This window comes from Parasteatoda tepidariorum, chromosome 3 (genome assembly GCF_982258835.1).
Source record: "Parasteatoda tepidariorum strain Cologne lab strain chromosome 3, Ptep-v5.0, whole genome shotgun sequence".
Lineage (NCBI taxonomy): Eukaryota > Metazoa > Arthropoda > Arachnida > Araneae > Theridiidae > Parasteatoda > Parasteatoda tepidariorum.
The window spans coordinates 51,788,698-51,807,404 of record NC_141757.1 but is presented as its reverse complement, the minus strand read 5'-3'; the positions used below and the strand labels follow the sequence as shown (position 1 = coordinate 51,807,404).

Here is an 18,707-nt window from a genome sequence, read left to right as displayed (position 1 = left end):
AATTTAATATGAAAAGAAGATAACATAGCTAGAGTGTTTCATTTTTGGAACTCAGTAAATACTGAAATTTATGACAAAGATAAAACACATTATTTTGCTCATTAAAAATCATTATTTTGTAAAAATGTTAATTTATAATAAAGTATTTGTATGCATTTTTATTTTGCTTCTTATAAAGCTTTATAAAAAACATAAACATTAAAAATATGATAGTTATAAAACAAAAGTAGGTATAATATAAATGCTTTTAACCCTTGATGAAGAATTTTTATTAAATATCTTTTTCATTATTTTGTATTAATTTAGGTCAACATAAGTGAAAACTATATTCAGTATTTTAGTAATTTATTTTTATGAATTACAGTGTGAATGATCAGTGACTACTTCTGCATTAAAGGTAAAATCTTCCAAACACGACTCACAACCAAATAATAATGTTTGAGGATTGCACTTATTTAGATCTAAGAGAAACAGTTATTCACCATTGAAATTTCTTTAATTTACACAATCAATTACTGATAAAATTTTGAATATTAATAATAAAAAAAAATTTTTCAAACTACTTTTTTTTGAATTTTATATTTTAGTACAAACATAATTCCAAAATATATTTTTGCTTGTAATTAGAACATCAAAAAGAAATATATATAAAAGGGACACAAGTGTTCCATCTGCATCCGTTATTTGTAGCTTTCCTGCATAAAAGTGACTTTTTCTACCTATTACAAATTTTAAAAAAATATATATACTGCACACGCACACATATATGTATACAAACAGGGCACAAAGTAACAATTTACTTCGATATATATATATATATATATATTTTTTAAAATTCTTGTCAGAATTGGTTACAAGAAAGCAAACACATTAAGAAATTTAAATTAATATTTAAGCAAAGAAAAAACAAAAAAGCTATAAAAACTAAACAAATCGGTAGGGAGGAAGGTAAAACTGAAAAAAATCAGAATCTGTCAGTTAATAGAGGAAACAGTGATAACTCCAAAATTTATCAAGCAATCAAACTGGTTTTGATCTCTCTAATCTCCATCTTTTTTAAATAGTGATTTGTCAGACTTTCATACTGTTTTTCCTTTCCTCAACTTAAATATTAATTTGAGACGCCAAATCTGTAAACTTTTCTTTTCTTTAATTTTTTGAAGGATTTTTTCCCCTTAATTCTTTTGATGATGATTTATTAAGAATAGTGATTATAGAACACCTTGAAATATTTAAAACAAATTTCTCCAAATAGTGCAATTGTTAATGAGATACATCATTGCAAATTTTTTTTTTATACATATTCGATAGCATGCATATTTAAGGACATTACAAATATATAAGTAGGAATTTTACATTGACGCCTGTATAGATAAAAAATTTCACTTCAAATTCTTATTCAAATGAGCTTTTTTCTCAAAGTAAGTTTTCACACTTACAGATATCTTTTTTACATTTCACCGATGCAATTAAAAATTTAACAGTTTATAAATTACTAATACAGTTTCTGCTGGAATTTTTAAAGCATTTATATCTTTTAATTATTTGTACTCAGATTTTTGTGACATTTTCCCAAAAATTTATTTTATAATTTAATTATGCAACAAATTTTTTTTTAAATGTTTACTAGAATATATATTTCTAGAATATACTAAAAAATATATAATTTCAAATTTTCTGAAAACTTTAATAGGCTCAAGGGACACAATAAATTCAAACATTGTTTTCTACATCTGTAGCACAGTATTTTTAACAGTTGTTTGTAATGCATACAATGAAATACTAGTTTCATTTTTAAAAATCAAAGAGAGACTTATATGATAATGGTTAAATCTTAGTATTTTTTGTTGCCAAAACATTTTCCATAGTTTCTTAAGGCATTACTCAAACTTCACTGTATACACTATGCAGTTAAAACTTTAACACAAATACTTCTAACTCCAATGAAGAAATACTATAACATTGTATTTCCAGCCATATGAACAAGGAAAAGTATCTTAAGTATCAAAATTTTTAAAAGGAGAAAAAAGTATTTGATTTAGACAAGATAATGAGCAAAAAATCTTCACAACAAATAAGCTTAAATATATTTATTATTAGAGAAAAATGAAGTTATGACACTGGGATAAAACAACAAAATACTATCTACAACAGAATAATTTTAATTTTTTTCTGAAGATGTCATCGAAGTTAGTCAAAAACAATTATATTTCTAATGGCACAACAATTTAATGAAATTGATAAATTATACTGCAGAGATGGCACATAATGATTAAAATACTAATTATAATTTAACAAAAAATAATAACAATAAATGCATAATAGTATTTAAACAAAATAAAACTAAATTTGAAAGAACTAAACATACTAGGTTTTAAGCAACTTAATAAACTACTTCTCATAACAAATGACAAAAAGTTTCTAATATCAATAAAAAAAATCAATAATATTAGCAAACTTTCTAACTACTATAAAACAAGCTAATATTAACTGAAAAACTCCTGAAGAAATAAACTAATTTGCATAAAACAAATGATTTTGATTTCTTTAAGATTTTTATGCTTTTTGTATAATTATTTTTACAAGTTTAAACATCAGGCATAAATTTCGCTTAGTGCTAACAAAATTTAAAAATAATGCACACAAAAAATTTAATGTCTCTTAGCAAACACTAAATAAGTAGTTGTTTAAAATAAAACTGAGCATCAAGTGATACAAAAATGTACAATTTCAATTAAGATAACCATAGAAATATCAAATAAACACAGAAACTAACAATTAGAACAAATAAAAATCATGTTGCGGTTAGCACCTTTTAATATTATCATGTAATGAGACAAATAAGAGCCATAACATAAACTTAACACCTCACAGTATGAGTTTACAATTATAGAAATTTAATATAAAAGTCAACAACTAATAATACTGATTAAAAATACAGAATAGACAATGATTAAACTCTTTGTGTTACACTTCATACATGAAATAATTGTAAATAAAATCAGAAATTCTTAGTCTCAAAAATATATATAGTATATAAACACAAAAAATTAATAAAAAAGAGAGTAAATCAGTCATAAAACCATTTGTGAAGTATGCAAAATGAATTTAGCATAAAAATCATTAGTGTATAAAAAAATGTTTATTAGATTATTACAAAAACAACATTATTTTTTATATATAAGGTATAAATAAATTAGATAATTATTAGAGTAAAAGATGGCTCACTCAATGAGTAGAACATTTTTTATACATTCAAATGACCATTATTTTGTTTATTTAATACAGAATAAAACATTTAAAAAACTCGTAAAACCTTGTTTTTTTATTCAGAAAATTTATAATCTTGATTTTATCACCTATTTAAACTCCTTTTACTGACTTCATAAAAAAATAAAAATATCAAAAAGTTAGCACTAAAAAATGCATTCTTACTTTTTTTAAAAAAAATTTGAAACTAAATATGAAAGGGGGTAAAAAATAATTATTGCACAGTACAACTGAAAAAATAAACATTTTAGCAAGGAATGTAAGTCAAAAGATTTTACAGCACAATATAAAAATTAAAACAAAATGGAATAACATTAAAAATACAACTTTCAGACTTTTTTTTATTAACAATTTACAGAGAAAAGAAAGAAGCTTTTTTTAAAAAAAATCCTAAAAACTAGATAAAATAAGAGAAAGAGTTAGTTATTAAATCAAATTAATTTTAATCTACATAAATATACAATGGAGATATTTAATCATAACAAATCTGTTTAAATTTTGCAAAAGGAAAAAAAAAAAAAAATCTGAATGTAAAATTAATTTTTTTCTAGATTTTATAAAAAGTAAAGTGAAAACTTTTAGTACTTTTAATTATGAACTATTCACCCTATTAACTTTTAGCCCAGTACACGTTTTATACTTGGTTTTGGTAGTCAAAGATATTTTACTCCTCCAAATGATTTTAAATGCATATATAATGAGAAGTAAAAAATCTTTAACAGTGAAATAGAAATGTACTAAGTTCTGCAAGCAAACAGAACAGAAAAATACAGAGAGCTATGGGACAATCAATAAATATAATCCTCAAATTGAAAAAAAAAAGTTTAGTTTCTAAAATAAAGATAGTAAAACACATAAAATATACTAACACTGACTGATCAACAAAATGTAAACACAGAAAGTGAGAATATTAATAACTGAAAGTTAAGATAAACATATATATATTAAGAACTTTTCTGCAAATGAAATAGATACAAAGAGAAGGTACTAATTACATTATTTTAAATAAAGATAAAATGATTTTTAATTTATAATATTTGGATAAAAACTCCAGGCATAGTTCATAAAGAAATCTAAAACAAATGATTTAAATCCTTATGCAATATGCTAAAAAAATAAAGCACTATAATATATCTTATTTGACAATGATATGAAGAAATATTTCATACATTCCTCACTCAATTTTAATTTTACAGAAATTTTCTTTCTCTAGAACTAGAACATTTTTTCAATTTTTTCTAAGTATCTAAATATAAATATGCCTTACTTAAATTATGGGCAGATTTATAAAATTAGACATTGAATTGACAAAAAACAGCAATTCATTCTTTGTTTCTTACATCAAATTGATTTTATAGAACATATATATATACCTATAATTAACATCTAGGAATCGTCCTTCTTTGAAGAGCCATTAATGACATCATCTAATTTCTTTTGTATGTTCTCAAAACTGTCCTTGCCCATGTAATCTATTTGCCCATGCTCCCATTCATACATTCGAACAGTACCATCTGCGACATTTTCCATGGATGGACTTGAACTTGGCAGATCACTTTTAGGTGACAAAGATAATTCTGACAAACTACTTGACACATCACACTGCTGAGAAAGAGAAGAAAAAAAAAGCTGTATTTTAAGAACGATTTGTATACCATTACTGTTTGGAAAAATAGTATTGCCAAATAATACGAATTGGAAATAATTGGCAATTTAATGAATGCATAAATTAGAACTGGTACCTTATTGATGAACAACTATAGATATTGAACAGGCCTCTAATACTGAACAATTATAGGTATAACTATAAAATATTAATGAAAAATAATTTTTCACAAGAATAGGTATGTATGGTTTCCAATGATTTTGTACCATTAAACGTAAAACACTGATTTTCATTGAAATTAGAATTTGATTTATTGTTTAACAGAGTGAGTAGCTAAATTTTTCAACAAAAAAATAAGCACCGTCATGTGGGGCTACTTTGTGCAAATTCGAATTTGGCACTTTTCATGAGCTGTTATTCAGTATTATGTTTTACTTAAGTTAAAAATGTGTGGAATTTGAAGATAGAAGTCTCCTCTATTACTACAAACATTTTTTCGAATTTTAAAACAATCTCAGAGTGTGTTTTGTTTATCCAATGTCAACAACTTCCCAAGAAAGTCGGAAGTCGAAAAGTGTGCGTGGAAACTTTAACTGTGAAATGCAAAGACATTGATAAAACAATTGTCGTAAGTGCAAAATTTTTTATTCATATATTAATAAACAATTATATCATGTTAGCATTAAAAAAATTTGAAAATTAATAATAAATAAACGGAAAATGAAAAAAAAAATGCACTGTGGGGTTACTTTGTGCAAAGTTTCATAAATTTTTTTTTCGACAGAAAAATTGTCAGACGTTATTAAAAAAAATACCTGGAACGAGAAACTACCGTGATTGCACTTTAAAAAAGCTGCAACAAAGTTTGCAAGCAGTTGCTGGTGGTATGTCGATTGCTGAAGCTTCTCGGAAGTACAAAATCCACAGAAATACTATCTCTAATAAAATTCACAAGAAACACGTGAAACATGCTGATAAACTATTATTTTTCTTCTACAAAGATTTTTTTAATGAATTAATCAAACGATTTAACACACAAAAATATATTTTATAGGACATCAGGTGATTTTGACAGAAACTGAAGAGCAAGTTCTGTCATGTTCATTCAAGCATGTTATGCTCAAATTTATCAATATTATAAATGTTAATGAATATGAAATTATTATTATTTTTGAAATTTCATCCATTTCAATGTTCAAAAATGTATATGGTTTCTTTTTGTTTAAACTCAAATGTTTTGAAATAAACATTCTTTTTAAGAAAAAAATTCTTTATAAAAAATGGTTTTTCAACGCTGAAAATTATTTTCAAACTAATATCTTTACACATCTTGATGTTTTTGTTATTAAAAATGTCAACAATTAACTTTTTTAACAATTTTATATAAATATTTTACTAAAAACATGATTATTAAACTGAATTCCTATCGCTGCACAAAGTAGCCCCACTTGGGGTCTACTTTGTGCAAGGTATGTTTTGACTTATTATTTGTAAATATTACATACAAATAATACCAATATTGATCAAATTCACTCGTCTGAGTCCAGTTATGAATATAATATCGATAAATTTTACTAAAGTTTGAATTAACATAGTTTTTTTTTACAAGTCAGAGTTCAAAAACTGCGAAATCCTGCACAAAGTAGCCCCAAATGACGGCACTAAAAAAAAATATTTCTAAACGATTTAAAAAAATATAATTAGGATATGCACACTAATAAAAAATTTTATTCCTATTGTAGAAAGTTCTTCATATATACACTAACAAAATGCAAAATAATTTTCAAAGACTTCACATGATCATCATAAAATATCTAGTTTCTGGCAAAGAACTGTACTCTTGATTATATTAGCCACCATAAAAACAATTTATACATAATTTAAAATATATTCAATATTGAGTGGTTCATTCAATTTTTTGAATTAATAATTATTTTAATTATGTAAAAACATTTTAATGCGAAATAAAAGTTATTTATAAAAGCATATTCAGCAAAGCATTAACAAGATTGATATCATTGATCATAGTGAATTTATAAAGATATATAAATAAGCCTACTAAGAAAACTTTAATAAATTCTTATTAAATATGTAAGTTAGTGAATGGCTCCTAATAAATTTTTATTAAATTTTTCTTCTTTGTTCAGTTTTCTTTAATGAAATGATTTTGATGAAAAATTAAATAATTTTGAAATGTAAACACAATAAGTATTGATTTTTGTCAGAAGTAAATTATTATATAGTTTCTACACTCATAATATTTAGCAAATCTGAGATAATAAATTTTTTTATTTCAACGTTTTTAAATCAAATCATTAAAAGACGAAATAAAGCTTCTTAGAATGACAAATCTGAATAACATAAGATTTTCTACTACACTTGAAATATTAAAAGCCCCTCACTTCTTTAAGCTTCCTAAAGCTTTTCTAAAGCTTACTTTTTTAAAATCTTGCCTCTAACTATTATTGAGCTTTTTCATAAAACAAATTAAGAGCACAGAAAGTTTAATACGATATACGATTTAAGTTTAATACGAAAGTAATAATACGACAATAAAAAATAATAAGTAAAAAATTTTTTTAAAAAATACAATAAAAGTGTTCAAAAAAATTATGCTATTTGAGGATGGTCCCTCAGGTAAAAAAATCTTATGTTTAAAAATTCTCAATCAATAATTAACTCTTACTTTTATTAAATTAGATGAATAAAAGGGAGAATAAATTTTGACATGATGAAGCTTTGTAATTCTTGAATGCTCTGGGGGCCCACAAGAAAATACAGAATTAGAAAATGGTCCTCAAGTCAAATTCAAAGATAATGATACTGGTCTATAATTAGAATACACAAGAAGGCCTTGAAGAAGTGATTAAGACTATGGCTCTTCACCAAGGACGACATAAACAAAAGAAATAAAATTTTCTTTTGCTATTAGGGAAAAAAATTGGATATGTTTAGTTGGTCCCCAAGACCAGTGAAAATTAGAGAAATTTTTCGGTTAGATTTCAGAGGGCAGAAAATGAAGCCTGAAGTTGAGAATATCTTGCAAAATGCAGCTGAGTTGCATATGAGAGAGCAGGAATTCTTCCCTCTGAATCCAGCTCAGTATACGGTCATGTGAACTCGCAAGTATTCCATCGAATATGTAAAATGGACCAACGGTACGCCAAAATGGATTGCTGTTGAACGAATTGCGTAAACCAAACTTTTTGCACAATTCCTGGTGAAAATCGACATGGTAAAGAAAAAATCTCATTTTGGAAAAAGAAAAATCAAGCACTTTTTAAAAATACCAAATTTTTGTTTTTTAAAAGCCCTTAAAGGGTTTTTAAAAATAAAAATTGAAACTAAGCACTTTTTAAAAACATTACCTACACACTCTATTTAATCAAAATGTGTCTTAAATGCATTATCAATTTAAATGCATTCATCAATTTAAGATTTGTCACAAAAAATTTTAATAAAAATTTCTTGCAGATTTATCCTACACCTGGAAAGGTGTAATAAGTCAGTTGATATGTAAGGTAATGATATTTTTCAGAGAATAAAGATATAAATAAAGATGTAGATCATCTAAAGTTTTTCAGAATAGTAATTTTCAGACCAATTATAGGAAACTATTCTAATTAAAAAGAAATTTCACTAATATTTTTCTTACTTCATGGTTTTTTGGAAGAAAGTGTTAAAATTTCTAAACTTTTTAATTATTCAACTGAGTTGATAATAGTATTAAAATGTTAAAATAATAATATCCCTAAAAATTATAACAGTTTGTAGCGCATTTGGAAAAATGAAAGGGTTGAATCAGACTGCTTCATTTATTCCTATGCTAATTTTTACCTCATAAGTTCAAGGGGTACATATTGTTTGAAGGGTTATTTTAAAACTTTCAGAACGAAATATGAATTACTTACTCTTAAAATTAAATATATACAGTATAAAACGTTAGAAACTCAATAGAAAATTATTGTCCAAAATCTTGTTTTTTTTTTTTTTTTTTTTTTTAAAGGAAATGTAAAAATTTTAGGAAAATGTACATTCGTACTTTTTAAAGATACAGTAAATAATGACTGGCATAGCTATTCTATGTGTAGAAGAACTAATTAAAATTATAATTAAAATAAAAAGAGTCCTATTTAGCCTGTGTATTATCTTCCCTATAATTAATGTAGAAATCCATAATTAATTAGTAAAAATAAATGGTGAGAATTTAAAACATATAGTATAAAACTCTTTTGACAATATGCTTCGACATAAAATAGACTAGTCAATACAATGTTAAATACAAATAAAATTTGAGACTAAGTTAACAAAAACGTTTTTAATAAAACTTTAACTTGCTAAGAAACAAAAAAATAAAGATCTAGACATCAAACAAAAAGTGAAAATCAAGATGTAAATGAAGAAACTTAAAAGGAAAGTAACATAATGAAAGGAAACATTATGAATGAAATATAATTCCAAGACTACTTACCGCAACTTTATCAGCTACTTTAATTTGTTCACTGTAAACTTGCCACCAGTAGAGGAGATAATTATATAAGGATTCGTCTACATTTGGGGCAATAACAACATTTAAGGTTTCATTATAATCATAAGACCATGGTTTCTGAAACCCCAAAAAATGAACTATCTTCACATCTTGTCCAAATCTACAACAGAAATGCAAACATATATAGTAAACCACAATTTTGAGCAAAGAAAAATTGTAAATACTCAGCTTTAATTCATAAGAAATATATATATATATTTAATTTGAATATATTTAGTGCAATTTTGAACTAAATAATAGCACAAGAATTGATATGCATATTTTTAAATATTTAGAAAAATAATCTTACTGTTTATGAGCAGGTGTATAAGTATAAACTGCACTAGTAGTCATATTGTATATGAATGACAAATGACGAGAAATATCTTTTGTATTCCAATCAGAAAAATAAGAATTTAAAAGTCCTTGATCACCACCTAAAAATGATAATTTTTTCTTGAAATTTAATAAAATACAAATATAATTTTTAAATAAGTATATACAATATAATTTATAAAATTTTATTGCTCAAAAAAGCGTATTTTAAAGTTGCGTAACCCGAATTCCATACTACATCGGCTAGCCTAGTTTCAACTTGTTTACATGCCGTTCTTTGAGAACAGATATTCAGTTAAACATGCATTTAAAAAAAGAGTAATCGGTATTTTATTGATATATTAATTAAAACTTGGGAGAAAATTAAAAGTGTTTTGTATTTCCAGATTAAGTTCATTTTATTTCTTGTTTTAATTGTTTTCTGGCTCATTTGGTGATATATATATTCTTATAAATTTATATTTCTTTAAACAACTGCTTTTCAAAGAAGCAAAGTCTAAACTTATTCCCTTTTTCAAAGATTGTACAAATCATAGCAGTTTCAAATAAATTCAATAAAAACATTTTTTCAAATGTTTTTATTGAAAAAAAGATGTATATATATATATATTTAGCTTTTACTTAAAGACTAGCTGCTCATTAGGAAACAATAAGTGAAATTTTTTTTTCAGAAGTAATGAAGAAAAAAATCTAAAGTACCAGTCTTGCTGTTTTGCTATTCATAATTACCACTTTTAAGATTAATCTTTAAATAAAAATGAAATTATTTTAAGGTAAACAAAAAGTGACTTTAGTCTTAAACCTTTGAACACAACAAAACAAATATGTAACTATTTTGCGAGTATTATAAAAATACAAGTATAACAATGAAAAATTTAAAAAGGGTGCAAAATTTGCAACAAATGATAAAAACAAAAATAATAATTATAAATGTTAAATACGTAATAAAATAAAAAAAAGATTAAATATTAACTTTTCACTTTTCAGTACGTGAAAAAAATCCAAATTCGGGATTTACATTTTGCATCACTAGATTTCACAGGCAATATTAGCAGGTACTGTAATACACTGATACTGTCATTGTATAATCATTACTGCTTTACTACACAATCATAAAATTTATTTACTAGGATTTGCAGAGTGACCAGTGGAGGAATCTAATACACTGCGAATAGCGAAACTACCGTATTCCCCATTTTTTTTTGGTAATTTATAGACTCTTAGAAAAAGTAGGGTTATGAATAGGAAGATAAAAAAATAAAACAATAATTTATAACAATTTTCTTGCAAATAGATTTGAAGTTCGCTTAATGAAGAATCAAGGTTCAAATGCAACTAATTTTTCAAAACTCACTGGACTTAATCTTATGCAAGTCATTAGCAGTGCAATGAAAATATCCTCGTTGCACTCTTATTATTATTTTTTTTCAGTTAACCTAAGCTTCAAACATTAACAAAATCACAAATATTTAACAATTTTCTTGAAATAAATATTCACTGTCAAGAAAAACATAAAAATGTGAAATTTGAAAGAAAAAATAGGTAAGAAATAGCATTTTTTACGAATTTTTTCTTCAAATATTCATTTTTATTAAATGTTAAAACTGTATATATTAAATCATTTAGAAAAATTTGTCAACTAAAAGTAGTTAAGTAGTGACTTCCTTACAAGAGTAGTTTGTTATCACTATATAAATATTTTTTAGTAAAGAAAAAAACAATTGCAGTAACTACACTTGAAATAAAGTAGTAGTAGGTAACTCAGGGGTCTGTCTAGGTTTTTTTGAGAGGTACTTATTTTGTGAAAATTTAGACATAATTTGTGAAAATTAAATTATATTAAAAAATCAACATACAAAATAGGTAAAGTAAGATTTGCAAAAATTGTCACGACAAATAAAAATCATTTATGACTGGTAAATATATATTTTCCCCCATATATTCAAAAATAATTCTGCTATTGTAAAATTTTGGGCTTAAAATTATATCCAAATTTAAAAATCTATAAAAATCACTGTCCATATTTAAATTTAAACTTGAATTTTTTTTTAAAAAAAAATATGCATTTAATTTATGCTTTTCAGATAATAATAAAAAAGAAATTTCAAAATCAATCATTTTAGATAGAATATTACTTATGAAAATGTTTATTCCATATTTACAACTGAAAACATATTCTGCCTTAAAAATTTAAAAAAAAAAAAAATCAGACAAACCATCAAAACTTCCTTCCTTAGTTGCAAAGTTAATAAGGTCATTAAAAGTTTCAATAGAGGGCTTAAACACAAATACTCCAGAATTAAAACAATCAGGCCATCCTACATCAGGAGCTGCGGATAATTCTTCCCGTTCAAAAAGCTCATCACAATTTTTTAGAACCTAAAAAGTTTAACAATAATAACCGTAACTATTAAATAAAAATTACATTTCCAACGCAATTAAAATGCAAGTATTTCTACTAAACATTACAAATGCATATAAAAATAAAATACTACAAGTGGTATTAAAAATATGTACAAATATTAAGGAACAAAAAAAAGAATAGTTTTAACAACAGAAAAACTTGATTTACACATAATTTTATGATGCACTTCTAAAAAGTATGCATAAATCAAAGAACATTTTAATAAATGTAAAAATAAATAAAGTTTTAAATGACTAATTAAGCTAAATATTTAAGGTATATATAAACATTAAGAAAATATGTTATATGTCAACATTAAGAAAAATATAATTTCTATGATTAAAAATATTTTTAAACAATAGGTAAATAAATTAGGATATAGGGTGACCTGGGGTAATTCCTGATCAAAATATGCAAACATCTATTTTGTGAAAAAAATATTGAAGATAGAATTTTAATATTTACTGGAAGTTTGAGGCTATGTGAGATGAGTGCTATGCTACCTTCTTTTGTTTGAAAGTCTAATTAGAATTTAAAAGATATTAAATTTTTATTGATCAGGAATTACCCCTTCTCTTGATCATTTCTGGGATAATTCCTGATCATTTCTGGAGTAATTACTGATCACCAGTTTTTATAGTAAATGGGCTGTTCAAAAAAATAATTATACAATGGTAATTAACAAATAAGACATTAAGATCAAACAAATAAACCAAAAAGATATTTTTAAGCAGCTATTAAAACGTTTTATTTAAAAGCAGGAATAAAGATTAGCACTTCAGCTCTGGCAGCAGCTCTCACACTGAAATTTTCATTTTCAATCATTAAAAGAAATTTGCTGTTTTTGCTTTCTAGAAGCTTAGAATCCTTTTTAGGCTTATAATTTCTCACCATATTTATATTAGGTTAATTTATCAACTTAAAAAATTATTCTAACAATGTACACACATAAAATTAAGATAGAAGAAAGATAAGACAAGCTAGAAATGGTGGTGCATATCAGAACACATTTGTTTTATATACAGTTAAAAACAAATTTTGTGATTATAGTTAAAATGGATTTTATAATTGTTCCACTTAATATGAACTGTTATTTAATAAAAGACAATTAACTATTTATTAGCTATTTTTTATACTACGTATTTATAAAAAGAAATGAAAATGATCAGGAATTAACCCCAGTGATCAATAATTTCCCCATCTGTAGGGGGCAACACTTGATATAGTTTCCTATAATCAATTATAATGTTTACAGTAGATGTGAAACAATTAAAGAAAAGCTTACACTATTTTTATATCAAAGGAAAAGAAAGTAACTCAAAATATTTATTATTAAGAGAAGGAGAGGATCTTAGCAGAAATGTACACATTTTGAAACCCATCTTTGAAATGGAAAATGCAGAAAGCATAAGTAAATGTAGTTATACTTTAGTAAAGTGTACAAGCATTCTTGTCCATGTCTCAATTTTAAAAAAAAAATAATTTTTTTTAAAAAATTTAACTTAGGTGATCGTTTTTTACCCCAGAAACAGAGTGATCGTGAATTACCCCGGGTAGCTCTATATCATCTGAAAAATTTAAAAAAATTACATAACCCTTTAAGATCAAGCCTGTATGATTGTGCAGCCTATATGATGTATTTTTTAAAAGATATTTCCTTTGAATTTTAGAATTGTAATATCAGAATTTATCTTTTTGTCAATTATTTGAGTTAATTCAAAGATGACGCTGCCATCTCTAGGGAGTTACCTCCTTCCTAAAAGGAGTAAGTCTTGTTCTGATTAGCAACAAGTAAGGTTGTCTGGCCTAAGATCATTTGTTTATATTTTGTTTTTTTAATTTGTAACATTTTATTTATGAGTTTCTTTCAATAAGTCCGTATCAATCGAACTACAGTTACGAAAAGAATCCCATTACTTCATGTTCTAAAAAGAATCCCATTACTTCATGTTTGATTATATTAAAGTCTATGAATCTTAATTATACACCAGTTCAAAGCAATTCGTAATATAGCTGCGTAAAACAAAATTCACATACATTTTTTGTCATATCTGTCACAGCACCTTTTTATTTCATGAAATAAAATGTTTTTCACCTAAAACAAATGTTTAGATTCCTTCTGATTGATAGGCATGCAAACTACTAAAAGTTTATAGAAATATTCTCAATATTTAATAAAATTAAGCAAAAAAAGTTGTCTGATCTGATGTCTATCACACATATATACATTAAATTAAAAGTGTTCAAAAAATATTTTACCAAAGTATCAGCATCAAGAAATACACATTTTGAAAACTGTGTTAATTTCCAACAATGTAATTTAGTGAATGTAACACCAAGCTCTGGACGAGCCATTAGCATTAGTTTTGCAGCATCTTTACTATCAAGCTCATCTACATTCATTATCATGTCATATACCTTATTCAATGCATCCCTAGATAAAAAAAATAATAAGTAAATAAAAACGTAATAACTTAAAAGAAATGTTAAATATAAAATAACAATTCAGAATATAAGCATTTTTCATTATAAAAAAATTAACAGAATAAATTTTGACCAAGAGTTTGTGGGTTCGATCCCCACCAGCCGAAGATTCCTCGTGTAGTAAATGGGGACTAGTCACATTGAATCTGTAGAGTCGCAAAGTCCTCCATGTTCCCATAACAAATTAATACCTTTGGAGGTACTGATTCAGGAGTTTCCTTGTCTTCTGGATTGATTCAAAATGACAAGGCTACGGAATTGAACATTAGTAGTCTTAAACCCAAAAATTGGGTCAGTTGTTCACCGACGGATATAAAATAACAATAGTATATAACAAAGCATTCAACAAGACTTCATTTAGATTTTTCTTAAAAATAGAGAATTTATTTAATAAAATTGCATCAAATAATTAAAATAAGTAAATAGAAGATATAATATACAACACAGGGTTGGGTTTTTGACGTCAAAAAGTGGTTTTTGACATGACAAGGGTATAATACAGTACAGAACCCGTTATCCGGAAATCAGAAAACCGGAAAACCAAAAAACCGGAACGAAATTCGATAAATTTTCCCGCAGTTTTTTAAATAAAATTTTTTTTTCCTCATAAGATTTTAGGAATTTTCTTTCTTTTTTGAAAGATGTTTACCTTACCATCATTTTGGAAATAATCATTAGTGTATTACTCCATCGTTTTTTCTTCTTTTTAAGATTATTTCCCAAAAAAAAATTTTTTTTAGTTGGGTTTAACAATAAAAAAAACGGCTTTTTGTAGAGATTCAGAAAACCGGAAAAATCAGTTATCCGGAATAGCGATGGTCCCGATCATTCCGGATAATCGGTTCCCTAGTGTACTGGTTTAAACCGTCAAAAATGTCAAAAACTGAAGTTTGCCAAGAAAATATATAAACTTCAAAACTACCAACAGTTGCCATGCATTATATTAAAGTTTAATTATACTATAGGTAATCAGCAGGTTTTAAAATATTTTTTAATTAAAATTAAGGTAAAATAACAGATTTAAAATCTCAGAAATTTATATTCAAATGCATGTGCAGAAAAATTTTGCACAAAAATTTTTTAAATATTTATATTTAAAATTTTTTTCTTCTTTTTGATACTTAAGAAAATTAAAAGTTTATTACTATGCATTTTTGACATATAAGGAACATATAACTAATATTTATAAGGAACTTACAAGTTATGTTGTATAAATACAAACTTGATACAAGATACAAGTGTATAAAAATTTTTTTTTAATGTTATACCTAGTATCTTTATTATCCAATATGTTAATTTGAATTTAAAAGTAGTTATATTTATGAATAATGATAAATATAATTCATATTTTTTTATTATATTTATTTATAATTATTATCATTATTATTATAATTATTATCACTTATCATTTTAAAACAATTTTTATCTCTTAATTTTTTTTTCTCCACTTGTATTAAGAATACAAATAATGCATATCTTGAAAGCAAGAAGTAATTATTCAACAGCTGAATATTTAGATATTCAACAAAACTATATCGTATTCAGCAAAATGAAATTCACAAGTATTTGGATAAACTAAATTTTCAGCATAGTAAATGAATAGGCTGAATATACTGTAAATCGACACTAACTACTCTGTGTATTTAACAGTATTATTCTTTAAAAATGTCTAATTTTTAGTATAATCTATACTATACACTAAATTTGGTTATAAATAAATTTCTTAATAATATCACTGCAGATTTTCAATAACACATGAAAATGAATACATAATATTACAAAAGATGTGAGTTTTCAAAAGTACAAGATTTTGGTTACTATTCAAAATATAAGTGTTTCTTCAAAATTTTAAATTTATTTTTTCTAGAACATATTTAGAAACACTATCCTTTAAAAAATATATAAATTTTATGTATTAATTAAATTTCACATATGAATATAGGTTTTTGACATTTTCGACATTTTTGACAGTGAGGTTTTTGACGTGACGGTTTAAACCATGGTTTAAACTGTCAAAAACTGTCACATGTCAAAAACCTGCCAACCCTGATACAACATGAAAAAATTTTTATAATATAATGAAGTAAACTTTTTACACATTTCATTAATGTGGATACCAATAATAATAACTAAAGACCAAAGCAGGTCATTAGTTATTATTTTTGGTATCGACATTAATGAATTCCGAAATTTGATTTCCTGTAGTTTACAAAATATTAACTATATGGGAAAAAGCATTTCCACCTCCAATTGAATTATCTTTTTTTCATAAAATAATTATTTATTATGAAAAGCTAAAATTTATACCTATATTTTTCTGGCACTCCAGCTGTAACAAGAACAACTAGCCTATGTTTTGTAGATACAAGTCTCAAAGACTTTCCTAAAACTATGGCTCCTTTACTATAAGTTTCATTCGTTGCTAGAGTCACGAAAGCAAAGTTACCTAAATTAAAATTAGAAAATATAAAAATATGCCCTAAAGCGAGAATGCTCAAAACTGCAATTCTGAATATTTAATGTTACTTTATGCTTAATACAGCAAAATAAAATTATTCATCATCTAAAAAATTTGGTAATAATTTGACTCGTGAGAGTTGTTTATTTTTGATGACACTAGTAGAACATTGATAATCAAGTCTTGTTGCAGAACCAGGGGTTTGTCCAGACATTTGGTGAAAGGTCCGGTTCTTGTGAAAAAATTACTTACATTCTTTCAACCAGGGTTCTGCTTTTATGAATTTGTGCAAATAGTATGGTTATAAATTGAAAAGAGATACAAGATTATGCTCAGCAGTCTAAAATTATAATTTAAAAAAAATTAAATTTTCAGAAATAAACAGCAATTGCTGCTTCTAAATTAGAGATGCAACATACAAATATCTGGTATTTAGCCTATACTGCTGAAAGCAGAATATTCATTTCGGACGAATAATGGAAGAATTGTCTGCCGAGGACATAACTTTATTCCTTTACATCCCTCTTTCTTGTTTTCTGCCCTGGGAAGGGTTTATTCAATTAACAAAACAATAATGAAGATAAACAAATTTGTGAAGGGTCCGATTAAAAGAAAAATCATTTTGTGAAGGGTTCATTTTTAAGTTAAAATATTGTGTGAAGGGTCCGTTTTTATGAAAAGATATTTTGTGAACCCAAATTTCTTCTAAACAGACCCCTGAGAATCCTAGAAACAATTAACTTCCAGAGAAAATGCCTGCATAAACAAGACTTTTAAATGATTCTTTACATCAAACTTTATTTTGTAATTTAAATGATTTGCCCGTTAGGCGAACATGAGCTTGTGTTTAATATAAATATTTGACATTATAAATAGACAAGAAAAATATATATATAACAATATAGGATACAAATATTTACAATTCAGAAAAATTTAAACTTAAATCTAAATGTATACCAAAAAAAAAAAAAACGAAATGTATGAACAATCTTTAAATAAAAGAGTGAAAAGCTGTATGATAAAGTTCGATTAATTGAGAAGCATACAATATACCTTCTTCCATTTGAAGTCAATGTCAAGTATAACAAGAAATAATAACAAGAATAAATGCAATAAATATAATTAGGAAATATAAATATTTTAATTTATTGCATGTCTGAATAAAACTACTTTTTAAATACGTTTTAATATTTTACAATTTTAATGCGATGTCAAATTAAGAAACACGACTTTTGTTTATCTGTGCTTTTTTTATTTTGACCAACCACAATAACCCCTCGCCTGCCCAACACCTTGTGGTTTAAGGTCGCAGGCGTTCGTAAACAAAATCAGTTGGTTCAGTTTCATATCATTCAGTTTTTTCCATTTTTTTATTTCTGAAATAAACGAATATAAAATTGTCCAAACTGTTTTTCAAAAACGAATGAAAAGTTGAAACAGTTTACGATCAAGCAAACTTAGCATTCCTGCAACTAAAAATTTGCAAAATTTTTTAATTAAATTAATATTTAAAAGTACTTTTAATTACTAATTCATAAAATAAAGAGGGACAATTATTTTGAATTCTCATGAGTGTATGTTCCCAATCTCACACTCTTAAAAAATTGCAACAAAAAAAAAA

The 18,707-nt window shown here is 25.3% G+C and overlaps 1 protein-coding gene across 1 annotated transcript; it reads right to left on the bottom strand.

Annotated features, from left to right (window-relative positions):
- Positions 1–2,075: 2,075 nt before the first annotated feature.
- LOC107440127 (glycogenin-1) lies at positions 2,076–18,697 on the bottom strand. Its single transcript, XM_016052959.4, has 7 exons — positions 18,140–18,697; positions 16,936–17,074; positions 14,404–14,578; positions 11,957–12,119; positions 9,715–9,841; positions 9,348–9,525; positions 2,076–4,875 (listed from the first exon to the last, which is right to left on the bottom strand). The coding sequence occupies exons 1-7, from the start codon at positions 18,147–18,149 to the stop codon at positions 4,657–4,659; spliced, it is 1,011 nt and encodes a 336-aa protein (XP_015908445.3). The 5' UTR covers positions 18,150–18,697; the 3' UTR covers positions 2,076–4,656.
- Between the last annotated feature and the right edge of the window lie 10 nt (positions 18,698–18,707).

Bases quoted from the DNA above. Each gene is read 5' to 3' on its own strand.
- LOC107440127 (XM_016052959.4), bottom strand. The intron at 14,579-16,935 runs GTATAAATTTTA...TTTTTTATCTAG, and splicing joins GGAGTGCCAGAAAAATATAG to GGATGCATTGAATAAGGTAT. The intron at 4,876-9,347 runs GTAAGTAGTCTT...TCTCTTTCTCAG, and splicing joins AAGTAGCTGATAAAGTTGCG to CAGTGTGATGTGTCAAGTAG.